This window comes from Xiphophorus maculatus, chromosome 17 (assembly GCF_002775205.1).
Source record: "Xiphophorus maculatus strain JP 163 A chromosome 17, X_maculatus-5.0-male, whole genome shotgun sequence".
Lineage (NCBI taxonomy): Eukaryota > Metazoa > Chordata > Actinopteri > Cyprinodontiformes > Poeciliidae > Xiphophorus > Xiphophorus maculatus.
The window spans coordinates 13,194,535-13,207,349 of NC_036459.1; the positions used below are offsets into that span (position 1 = coordinate 13,194,535).

Below are 12,815 nucleotides of genomic sequence, written 5' to 3' on the forward strand. Positions count from 1 at the left end.
AGAAATTCCAACAAACTTCAAATTTGGTAGGGAGGTGATTTAATGTGATGATGCATGTCCCATGGAACAAAAAAACGGGTTAAAAACGTGGCTTCTGAATCGTTTCAGGGAGCATCAGGACACAGCCATTCATTCTGCTTGTTCAGCTGTGAGAGGGGCATGCAGCAACTCAAAGAGGGGAGAGGAGCAGGAAGTTGCATTCAGAGTTATGGGAGAGTGAGGGTGAATGAAAGCTGCAGATTGGAAGAGAGTCAGGGCGCAGGGGGGGGGGAGAGTTTGTTAGTTGGAGAGAGAAACTTTTTACCATCTGCTCAAGATTTGAGTGAAGCTGGGAAGCCTGTCAGATTGTCTTTACATATGGAACACTACTGGGGTCTGGACGCCGTACCGATGGATACAGATTTAGGAGCAGCAAATGCAGCCAGCCACAGTTTTATCGAATGGATGGAGGTGAGAAATGATTTTGAAATATGGTGACAGAAATATTGTTCTTGGGTTGTTCATTGTTCCTAATTTATTTGCAAGTTGAAAGATGGTGAAGTGTTGATATTTGTCATCTTTGGGTTTTTTTTAAAAAAAAAAACACTTAAGATGGGATCAAAGCAGAAGGTTGTGGGGTTTGTTTCTACATTTTACTCTTCTGGTCAAAATCAATAATGTCACTCTGGGTTCTCTTAATCCTCTTTTGCTTTAAAATGCCAATATGCATCTGTGCTTCTTCTCTGTGTCTTCTCTATAGATGCATGCTGTCCCTCTGCTCATAGTGACTGTAAACGGTAACAGCAGTCACAGTTCTGGGAAATTACCAAGTGCTATCTTGGAGGACATTGAACTTTAAATTGTTGCCCCTAGAGACATGTGAAAGTATGCTGAGCATGTTTGTCCTCACAGGAGGCTAGTTTTTGACCTGTGCAGTGACTAAGTGACAGAGGAATTGATTTCTGAGCATGTCATACTGCGGTGTTTTCCTTGAATTTGGCCAACTCCTTTTGATTGATTGAGAGGAATGCTGTGAAATTGAATTTTAGGAGCAATATGTTATTGTAACCTGTCCAAAACAATTGACCCTGTGACTATTGCAGGTGTCCAGTGATCATGGAGACTGCTGAGAGAACCAACACAACTGTCGACAGGTTTGTTCGAAGGCCCAGATTATTGTTTCAACCTCTGCTGCACGTAAATGATTTCACCAGTGGGAAGTTGAACCAGCAACCCACTGGCTACAGGTCAAACCCTCTGCTCCACTGTCGCCCCAACTGAAAATCTTCAGAAATCTGGACCCCAGTCTGCAAAAACGTCCTGTTCCTTCTCTAAGATAGCAACTAAAACCAGCCGAAAAACTTCATAACTCAAATGACAATCACAGAGAAACTAATATTATAGTCCTGGAAAAACAAAACAATAAAATGTGCTTTGAAAGTCATTTTATGACCAAGATTCAGAAAAATCACGGTCATCTAAAGGCAATGTGGAGGGCAGCAAATTATATAGCAAAGTGTTGACTATAACATTGTGTTCTTGCTATTGAAGAAAATCGGCAAAATGTGGAGGAAGCAGCATGTGTATGAATAATCACCATAGTGACCTTTAAATATAGAGTTATCTGCATAAAGGTGCGCCTTACCTGAAACCTGTTCTTCCAAATGTGATTAATAAATGAGGGGATAAATGAAGATAATTACATTCATAGACTAAAAAAAGTCTAGAGAGGCTTGTTTATATAAATGTTACTCCATGTGAAGGATGTGGATATCAGTTTCAATATATCAATATATGAGCTTAAATAGATGCAACTTGGTGAGAATATGAGGTGATATGTGAGAAAAAGTGTAAAATCTTTTCTGACTCAGTCACTTTATGAAAATAATGCTGGTAAAGATCTTGGGAAAACCAAGAAAGCTATGAACAAATGCATGTCAGTGACGGTGAAATTGTTTAGCTATTCTTATAAAAGAATAGATAAAAATATGCCAAAAATATGATGTTTCTAAGTATTTTGCCTGTAAGGAGGTCATATTTCCAGGGCAATACAAAATAGTGAAACCTGTATAAATTTCAAAAATGCAAAACATTTCCCTTTCCAAGCCTGAGAAATGAGGAAAAGCTGGCCTTTAATCCTCCCATCCATAGAAGGTCCTTAAACTTGGGGCTTCCCATTTCCTCTAGTTTATTTATTAAAACTTAACAGTGCAGCAAAATTTGGCCCCAGTCCAAGAATGTGTTTATTTTGCAAAGATGATGAGAAGAAGATGATCATGAGCTTCCCCTCTGGCATTTACTCTCAGGCTCAGTTTTCCCACTGTCACCAGGAAAACTGAGCGTCCTATGACTGGTCGCCCCACTGACCGCATGAGAAGTTCAGAAAACTCTGGTGGTTTTGTTTCTTTAGAAATTAGAAGTCTACATTTATTTTATTTCTGGCACAATATAAAGACTGACCAATTCATTATGAATCAAAAGTTAAAAGTGTGCTTTTATCCTTTGTTCAGGCAAAAGTTGGGCTTTCTTCGAGGGAAAAGTGTGACAGTGGAAGTTGAGGACATTGGGCAAAAAGTAAAAGAGACAAAAAGACAACCTTTTGCCCTTTTAGACAATCTGTGGAACCAGAGAGAAGATTCATCAAGAATGGATTTCAGGAGACCAGTTTGTGACCTCTACCCCAGCGACAGCACCACCGTCAGAACCAAACTTTCAAGATCCAATGGGGGAAACATCAAGGACAAGATTTCTCTTTGGGAGAACAAAGAATCCACTCTTTCACATTTACCTTCAAGTAGCTTGAGCAAGTGTGCCAGCATTAAAGGAACCGACTCTTTGACAAACGGCAGCAACAAAACTGTGGATAAGCAAAGGACTGAAAGTACCAGGACAGTAGCCAGTAAGGAGAAGGACCTTGGGAAAGAAAATGTATTAACGCGTGACGATTCAAGACCTTGTTCCCCCGATGAACTGCCAAAACAACCTCGAGTGGCTAATAGTGGCCCTAGGTCTAGTGAAAACAGGGAAAAGACTGCCTCAAAGAGATATACAGGTCACAAAGAAACTCCTCGAGATGATTCAACTCCTTGTTCACCTCACGTACCTGGGAATCAGCCCCAAGTGATCAATCCAAGCTCTAGGTCCAGTGACAACACAGCAAAAGCTCACGAGAGAAACGCAGGCCACAAAGACACTCTTAGTGATGATTCAAGACCTTGTTCTCCACCAACGACTGAGAAACAGCAAGTTGGGATGCTAAAAAAGAGCAGTGAAAAGAAATCGTCAGAACAAACCAGTGAGGAGACGAGAGCGGTGTTTACTCTTTTCAAGAAACTAGAGACTTTGGGGAAGAACCATGGCAAAGCCCCCGCAGAGCTTGGAAACTACTTCAGCCCACCGGGCAAGGACAAGAAAGTTGAGGTGAAAAAGAAAGAACTAAATGATTCAGTTGAGAGTAGATCTTTGTGGGATAGAGAAGGAAGGGAGGATCAGGAGAACGTGTACACGGAGCCGGGTGCCCTGCCCATCAATCCGGTGCCCAAACCCAAGCGTACCTTTCAACATCCGGCGACTGCCTCCATGGGAATGAGTTCGAAGGAGGGGAGAGGGAAGAGGAACCTCCCTCCACTGCCATCCATTTCCTCTAAAGCATCCTCAAAGCCCCCCTGTGGTTACTATGGGAAACTTAGGGCAGACAGGTACCTTAACAACAGGTACGAATGGTTTGAAACCAAATCAACGAGGCTTCTGGGAAGATTATGTCAAACAAAGTATTAAATAAAATCCATTGAGATCATCTAAATAACTTGCACTTTTGTGCCAACTGTGACAGGAAACCATTTGACTTTGAAGACCGTACAAGGTCACCCAGCCCAGTTTTCGCCAGCCCCACATCTCAGGAACATCACTATGAAGACATCTTGGGTCAGACAACTGCTTCATTTGATCATTTCCCCATTATAACATATTTTTGTGATTGAACATTTTCACTTTCTCTATTTTCTAGAAATATTTATGAACATAACTCTGTGTTGAGGGCCATGCCACCATGTCTACATATCTAAAAAAATATTATATAAACATATGTTTGTTTCTGCAGACTCATCCAATGAGAACCCATATGAAGACATAGAGTTGGAGAGTCAATGTTCGCAGCAGTCTGTCCCCTCATCTCCTGGTGCCGATACAACAAAGGTTCACAAACAGAAAAGTAACAAAAGTACGAGGCAGCCGCAACATAAATGAGGTTATCGTAACGTTTTCCTGTCATTAGGCATCTAGGCCTGGTTTCTTCAGACAGAACTCAGGCAGAAGCTTCAAGCTACTGGATCTGAAGAGATCCAACCAGTCAGCCCACAGCATCAACAGTGGAGGCGTTTCATCTCCGCCCCAGCTCAGCCCGCCCTCCACCCCGCCTGGGCCTGAACACGGCGCCTGGATCCCAGGGGATCCCTACAGCCGCACCTGTCGCAGGATACCAACAGTCTGCATTACAAATCACAGGATAAATACTTTTAGAAAACTGTATTTCTTAACACTAACTCAACCCTTTTCCCTCCTCTACAGGTTGTGCTGAGAATAAACAGTATATTTGAGGGTCGGAGCAGAAAAAAACAGCTGCGAAGGATGTATCACTACGCCGAAACCATTTCTGGAAGAGGTTTTAGTGTTTATTTTGCTCTGAAAAATTACAGTTGAGTTCTTTTAATATTTGGGACAACAATGGGGATTGTTTGGCTTCCGTTCACAGTAACTGATGAGAACAGCGACTCAGAGAGTGAAGTTGAAGACAGATTAAAAGGTAAGGTGTGATTTTTGCAGTACATCACAAAAGCATTCTTAGCTCAAGAGGTATGAATACTTCCACAAGGAAGTATTATTTTATGCAGCCATTTTTAAATCGATCTTATCTTTGTGTCCTGTTCCAGTTCGATCTCTCCTGAGGCAGCCGAGAAAGACACAGGTCCACTACAAAGACTCCACCACCAGAAGCTGCTCTCTGGATCAGGAGCGCCACCAACGCAAGCTGTTTGAGTACTTCCTCGTTGTTTCACTGCAGAAGTCAAAGGTCGGCGACCACTATATGCCAGAAGTCACACAGCAGTTCCCCCTTAAGGTCAGCAGAGAAGCACTAAAGTTGTCTAGTTTGAAAAAAAAAAAAAAGTCAGCTATGGCATTTATTCGTTCATGTTAATCCAAAGGTCAAGACAGAATTGGATTATCTATCTGGACCCTACTATTCTATAGAGTTAGGATGAAATTTATTTTTAAGAATAGAGAAAATCCACTCAATTGTTTTCATATATGTTGCAGTTGGAGCAAAGCTTCAAGTTTCTGAGGGAGACGGAGGATCAGCTGAAGATCATACCTCAGTTCTGTTTCCCAGACGCAAAAAACTGGGAGCCTGTGGAGATGTACCCAAGGTGAGAACTCTACAATGTTACACAACTCTTATTGCCTTACAAAACTGGAATGTAGATCATAGTTAATGTAATAAAAAACTATACTGATTATGCTTTTATTTTCAATTTTACAGTGAGATGTTCTCCTTTGTTTTGACCGGCGAGGACGGCAGCAGGAGGTTCGGATACTGCCGCCGCTTACTGGTAAATATCAACGAGCAGGGTAAATAAAATAAAAATGACGTCACTGAACAGGAAGTGGCTGAATACCAAATGTCGGCTGAGTAAATAAACATGCCAAAATGGTGGACGTGCCTGTGGGAAAACGGCTCATCTCAGAGCCGAGGCGGAAGTGTCCGAGACTGGGAACCGTACTCTGCATGTGAAAGTGTGCATATGGTCCCGTTTATGGATCTCCAAAGGGAGTGAGGTCACTTCGTCAAACCCTAATGCGTCTAGAGTTCTACTGATGACCTTTGACGTTTCAAGATGCGACAAATATGTTTGTTTTTGAGCAAATGGAAGTGAGTTTTCTCCTGTGTTTCAGCCCAGTGGAAAAGGCCAACGCCTGCCAGAGGTTTATTGTATCGTTAGTCACCTCGGCTGTTTCAACCTGTTCTCCAAGGTAAACGCCTGCTACTGTGGAACCAATGCTACTGCATTGCAGGACTTTAGTGTTCGTTCGTACTTGGCAGGTGTTGGATGAAGTGGAGAGGCGGCGAGCGCTCTCCCCAGCACTGGTCCAGCCATTTATGAGAGCCATCATGGAAGCCCAGTTTCCAGCTCCAGGAAGAACCATCAACATCAAAACCTTTCTCCCTGGTTCTGGCACTGAGGTGAGACAAGACGACAAAACACACACAGAACATTAAGAAATGCCTTTCAATGCACCTCCATCAAATCTGTGATAATCCATCTTTGTATGCAAGTTACTTTAAGCAGATTGAGTGGAAGTGTATTGTTTTAGTTTTTTCCTGCATAGTGTTTAAGTGTACTATATGTTTTGAATCATTATCCAGCTGAAAGACCCAAGAAGAACCCACTTACACTTTCCCTTTAGACTCCAGTAGATTTTTTTTCGTTCTTTAAAATGTCCTGATATCCTAGAGAATCCATAATGCAATAAAATCTGACAACATTCTCTGCTCCTTTGGAAGAGAACCAGGCCCACAGCATCACAGATTCTCTTCCATACCCCACACTGGGCATGAGGTGCTGTGTTTGTTACCCAAAATTTTGATCTCATCTGACCGAAGTACATAGTTTGTCAAAGAAATTATGAAACATCCCTATTAATCTAAGTTTTAAATTGTATTTATGGTAAACTGTATTGAATGTGCAGGTGATGGAGCTCTGCCGGCCATCTGACTCGCGTCTAGAGCATGTGGACTTTGAATGCCTGTTCTCCTGCTTGAGTCTGCGGCTTCTCCTCCGCGTGTTCAGCTCTCTGCTGCTGGAGAGAAGAGTGATCTTCACCGCTGATAAGCTCAGGTTGGCGCGTTCACGTTCAGTGCGACCAATTTCCTCAAGCTTCCCAGCAAGCAAAATCTCTTTGGAATTAGATTTTGTTCCAGACGCCCTCCTTCCAGTGTTTATTAAACTGTGCTGGTGGGACTGTTGCCTAGGGGGGGAAAAATGTATCTCTAGGATGTTGTCATTATGGAGGTGGATAAATTGTGGGTGGTCCAGAGCAATGTTTTTAAATAAATGTAAGGCATCCCAGGGATTAGGAGCTCATGCAAGAGTGACATCTGGAGCTCTGGTGGATGAGTTGTTGGCCAGTTTGTTTGCTCCACTGGGAAAAGCCAGAAATGGTGGCGTTTGATTTTCCATGATTAGTGTTGAGCTTTGGCACCCTCTAGTGGTGGAAAAGTGTTCTTCTATTAAATCCTCCAGCATAATTTCACAGCTTAACCCCATGTTCTCTCCTTGCAGTACCCTCTCCCAGTGCTGCCACGCAGTTGTTGCTCTGCTCTACCCCTTCGTCTGGCAGCACACCTACATTCCGGTGCTGCCCTCCGCCATGTTGGACATCGTCTGCACTCCGACCCCTTTCATTGTCGGCCTGCTGTCCAGCTCTTTAACCCAACTCAACGAGCTTCCCCTGGAGGAGGTCAGACTTAAAGCAGCAAACTTAAAGCAGCAGTTTTATGTAAAATGGACTTTTCTGAGCTTTACATCACGTTATGTTATTCCCTCATCAAATCATACCTTCAATATTGCCTTGATTCTTTCATGCATGTTTGAGGAATCTTTTAATCTCCCGTGGCAACCATTCAGCTGAGTATAAACTCCTGGATGAATCTAGTGCCGGCATTGAAATCTAGATCCTCCTCAGAGCTGTTTCCTAGCTTCCGCCTCTCTCCTGCCATCCTCCCACTCAGCTCCTTCAGACTAGTCAGCAGCAATTAGCAAACACCTTGTGTAAGAGCTACTTCTCAGTACAGCACTGATAAAAGTGCTGTACTGAGAGGAGCAATGTTGTGATTACTTCCTGAAGGCGGAGTTTCAGAAAGAGCAGGAGTTTTTAAAGAGCCACAGGCCCAATTTCGAGGTGTTGAATTAAAAAGTCAGATTTCTTTTAAGTCATTTTTATAACAACTGGAGGTAACAGTTACTAGATTGTGCTATGAGTCTGGACAATACATAATGGTGCCCCTTTAAATTTTGCATCCGACACTTATTCTTGCTTTTGTTTGTTTATTGGTACAGTTTTATGTTTGCTTGTTAAAGATAATACCACTTAGTTTTTCTGTGTGCAGGTTCTTGTCGTGGATCTAGGCAATAATCGACTCCTCAGACAGGTGAGTGCATATTTCTACATTTTAAGTGATCTTTATGAATCAGGACCAGCTTTGGCCTTCACATTAATAATCATCTTTCTCTGCTGTCACATTTAGTTGGATGACGAGGACTCAATACTACCCTCTAAGCTCCAGTCGGCTCTAGAGAATGTTCTAGAAAGAAGAAGAGAACTTGCTAATGACAGAGGAGCAGACTCAATCAGTGGTGAGACAAAACAGGGCTTTAAAGTGATCAGTCTGTGAAAGTATGATTATGTGAAAAAGGCCCCAAGCAGTCAACATCTTATGTTTAGCTTCTTAATCTAAAGGCTTCTTCAGGTCCTGGGTTAGGAGTTTCATTTTTATAAGTTGTTGATAGGGCCGTTAAGATAAATGAAAAGGCATTCCGAGTCAGTGACCCGTCTCTTTATTACCTTGGTGACTATTATATCCTAATATGGCACATTCACACGAGTCACTTCGACCTTGAAGACTATACACTCTTCTATTTTTAGCTCAGCTGAACAAAGACATACAATGTTTTCATTACGATCTCTTGGAGAGTGATAATGAACTGGATCATAGACCATTTTACACAGAAGAATAGAAAAGAAACAATCGTAAACTTATTCCCACTGGGATTATCCCAGACCTGCCTGATATAGAAATAAGAAATTAAGACAGTGCAAAAAACAATCAATAAATTAGCATTCATTGAAAATTTGCTTCAGGCACTCTGACCAGAACCACCAATCTAAATGTGTAATGAATGAATAGGGCCAGGAGCTACTGCAGGTAAAATATTAACCGTCCACGACTTTCCCCAAAAACATAACTTAAATATACCTCTGATTTCGGTTGAAACCCATTTGTGATTACACACATTTCTTTGAGAAATACTTGAAGTTAAACAGAAACCACATATTCAAAATTAGAAGAAAAAAAACCCCTCTTTGAACTCATGGCCAACTAAAATCAAAAGGTTTTTATTTAAGAATGCATCAATTATTGAATAGAGCATAAAAAGTGGAGGAAAAAGTTGATGTTTCTTTAGATGTTTTGTAGCATTGTCTATGTGTTTGCAAAGGGGGTTCCTGACCAGAAGGTAATGCTATTGAAGGGGTGATGGCATGGAAAAGTTTGGGAGCCCTTGAGTTTTATTAGACTGAAAAGGTGGGTGGACTGGTTGATAAAAATTCACCTCTTTGTCTTTTTAGACACTGGTCATCTTAGCACCGTTGTGTCTGAGGCCTTTGTCCGCTTCTTTGTGGAGTTAGTTGGACACTATCCGCTGTTCATCACCGCCGAACGTGAAGACGGATATTCCTCCTCTTCGTCGTCTTCTCCCGCTTCCTGCGCGTTCCAACGCGAGGGGTTCCGGAAAGCGATCCCTTCCAAGACCGTGCGCCGCTTCTTGGAGGTCTTCATGGACACCCAGATGTTTGGCTGGTTTATCCAGGAGAGAGAGCTCCATCGGCAAGCTCTGAGAGGTACCAAAAGGAGAAAAAGGGGCTTCGGGTTTGGGAGATTGAGTGAATGTTGATGATTTTGACCCTCCCCGTTGTTAACAGGACTATTTGAAGTGAGAGTGCAGGAGTATTTGGACTCCATCAATGAGAATGAACACCGGAGGGTCAACAGATTTCTCAAAGGATTGGGTAAGAATGATTCGGATCAGTTAGCTTAACAAGATGTTGACTCAGTCCCACCTTAAATTATTCTTTTTTGATTCCTCCAGGAAACAGAATGAAATTTCTTTCTAAGAGATAATGAAGAGAGACAACAAACAAAAGAAGAAGATCCTGATTAGAAGCTCAAGGATATTTCTTGGAACTTGTCCTGTTTTTTGAGAACTTTTGACCAGTGAGGTCAAAAGTTTCAAGAATGCCTGGAGACACTTTGACTGAAAAGTTGGTGAACCATTTAAAAGCAGCATTTAATATCTGGAAAGATGAGGACACCTGGAACTAAGGATTTATATAAATATTTCAGATCTTGGTTGGGAGATTTTCAAATGGGAATGTACAGTATATGGTGCCATCTTTTTTGGCATTGTGCAGTATGCTGATGACAAACTCATTTTCAAGCACACCAGAAAAATAAAACAATGGTTTGACTTTATGTTTGTAGTTTTTTTCTACTGTTTCCAGCAGGGGGCTGTATTAGAGAGAAGAAAATGACAAACCTGCACGCTGCTCTGAAAATCCTTCAGGTTTCTTATGGCCATAATATTTGTGTCTTTCTATATTTTTGTTTGGAAAATTGATTAAATTACATCAGGTCAAACAAAAACTACATTCTTGGGGGGGGGTGTATACGTTTGTATACCAGTATAAATGTATCAGTGTCCTTTTCTACTATTTTAATGTAGTTGAAGATCTTTTGCATTTTTGACTGTGACGAACATCAGCGTGGAGTTGTTGGTAAAAGCTTCACTGCTCGATTCTTTTAGTGATAGAAACGAAACGGATATAAACCCCACAGGAAAGACGGCATTCAGTGTCAGTATGAGCACATAACACATCTGCAAAGCAAAGGATAAGTAGTGCATTGTTTAAAATAAAGGCATATGCCTGGTTAGTGCCTGTTGAGGATTCCTGAGTAGAGAGTCAAGACATTACTTTCTGACATCATGAAGTAGGCAAAAAGGTCTCGTAAAGCAACGCATCCTGGTTTATAGAAGTTTAAGACAGGAACCTAAATTATTGTAACCCTTTCCAGACTGATAAATGACATATTTCTATGGCTGTGAGACTCCAGTGAACCACAGAAGAAAATATCTAACAGAGGTTAAATCAAGGTCACATCTACCTTCAAAACCAAGATTCACTGTGCCTTCTCTTCTAGTGAAACTACATAAGCCAAATGATCAGATCTGTTTCAAGAACGCTTTTGTATTTTTCTCCCAATTCCCCTGTTTTTAAATCAAATCGTTCCTCAAAGGGACATCCTGTACAAGAACTCCAAAGTTAATAACATATCTGAAAACGCCACATGAATTTGAGGAAAATTGGAAGCAATGAAATATGTTAAAGTGGTTTGTAATGAGAACCAGAGCAGACTATAATACTCTATTGCCACAACAAAATCCCCAGAAACTCATCTGCTATCAAATTTGTTAATGCCAATTGAACACTTGAGTTTCTCTTTTGATCTCATCAAACAAAACATACACAAAGCAGACTAAATAGTGTTTGTATTTTGTGAAATTCTGTCATGATAATCTGTTCTTCACGGCGCACGGATTGTTTTTCAGTCATTTACTGTAAGTCAGTTAAGTGAAAAAACAAAAAAATTCAGATAAGTTACTTGAAACTTGTATTTACTGTACTGCGTTACTGGCAATTATCCAAATTTTGGGTTGCATGTAAAAAAAAAAACAGAAATTTTTTACCGCAGCCACATTTTTTACTTTTTTCCCCCCACTAAGCTTTTATGTCAAAAGTGGTTTGGTCTCAATCTAGTCATCCTCATTTTAGCTTATAAAAGTAATGATTCCTGAGCTTAAAGCTGCAAATCAAGTCTTGTCAAATTAAGAAATAAATCTTTTAGGGGAATTAAAGTTTAAATACAACAACATTTAGGAATGGAAAGTTAGCAAAAATAAAACTGATCAACTTTTAAAACCAACTCAAGAAACACGGTTTAATAATTTTTCTAAAAATAGATGTTCAATATCTGTGTTTAACTATACCTTTAGTTCCTTTACCTGTTTTAGTGTAAATCGTTTCTAAACATGAACAAACTTGAGCTTTTTCAAGTCATGGGATAAAACTAATTTACAACTTCAAATTGCTCACCATGGATAAAAATATATTTATTGGCTGAATGTACCAACTACTGAAAAGCGATAAATTAAGAGAATGTTCTTTAAAGTTACACACCTTTGCTTATTATCTTCACACTAGAAATGATCTTCCAGCTATTTCATGCCAACTTCTAATTATTCACAGTATCACGTTTGACTTTTTGCTTGTAGATTGCGTGGCCTCCCATTGGTTAAGGGATTTGCTCCTTGCTAGAAGTTCTGTATAAGCTAGCTTTAGCGTGCAGCTTTTTTGGGCTACCATATATTAACAGAGAAATTATTTTAGCTGTCACATCTTTGCCTCTCTGGCTGACAAATGACATCACAAAAAGCTGTAATAGTGAAATGATAATCTGTTTTAGAGATGTATAGAGTCAAATGAAGAGATTCATTGTAGCATTTGTTGCTTAGCTTAAGCGACTCATGGCTTAAAATATAAGAGGGTAAGATTAACTTCGCACCATGCCACATTTATTTGGAACTGTATATGCTGTACGCAGTCTGTACCAGATAAGAGAAGCTGCTAAAAGAGGTTAGCTTAAAAACAGTTCATATTGTTAGCTACAAACAGCTAATTTATATCTCAGATGCTACTCTGAACAGCTGAATTTGAACAAAACCTCCTGTTGTGATTCTTTGATTGAATAAATAACCTGTATTACCTGTAATGTTGATGATAAGACCGAGAATGTATTAAGTAGCATGAGTTGACACAAAAACAGTTAGCTTACCGCAGGGGTGCCCAGCTCTAGTCCCGGAGAGCAACTATGGTGCAACTTTTAGAGGCATTTCTTCTTCAACAGACCTGAACTTAATTAGGTGATTACCAGGTCAAGACATGCT

At 40.6% G+C, this 12,815-nt stretch overlaps 1 protein-coding gene across 1 annotated transcript; it reads left to right on the forward strand.

Moving 5' to 3' along the window:
* Positions 1-89: 89 nt before the first annotated feature.
* Positions 90-10,285, forward strand: LOC102220770 (DENN domain-containing protein 2A). The gene is made up of 20 exons (XM_005797257.3): positions 90-450; positions 1,083-1,133; positions 2,490-3,692; positions 3,812-3,903; positions 4,079-4,173; positions 4,253-4,462; positions 4,546-4,639; positions 4,730-4,780; positions 4,908-5,095; positions 5,293-5,402; positions 5,516-5,585; positions 5,929-6,006; positions 6,077-6,217; positions 6,724-6,872; positions 7,317-7,494; positions 8,144-8,185; positions 8,282-8,390; positions 9,382-9,654; positions 9,736-9,822; positions 9,903-10,285. The coding sequence occupies exons 1-20, from the start codon at positions 416-418 to the stop codon at positions 9,932-9,934; spliced, it is 3,288 nt and encodes a 1,095-aa protein (XP_005797314.2). The 5' UTR covers positions 90-415; the 3' UTR covers positions 9,935-10,285.
* The last annotated feature ends 2,530 nt before the right edge of the window (positions 10,286-12,815 follow it).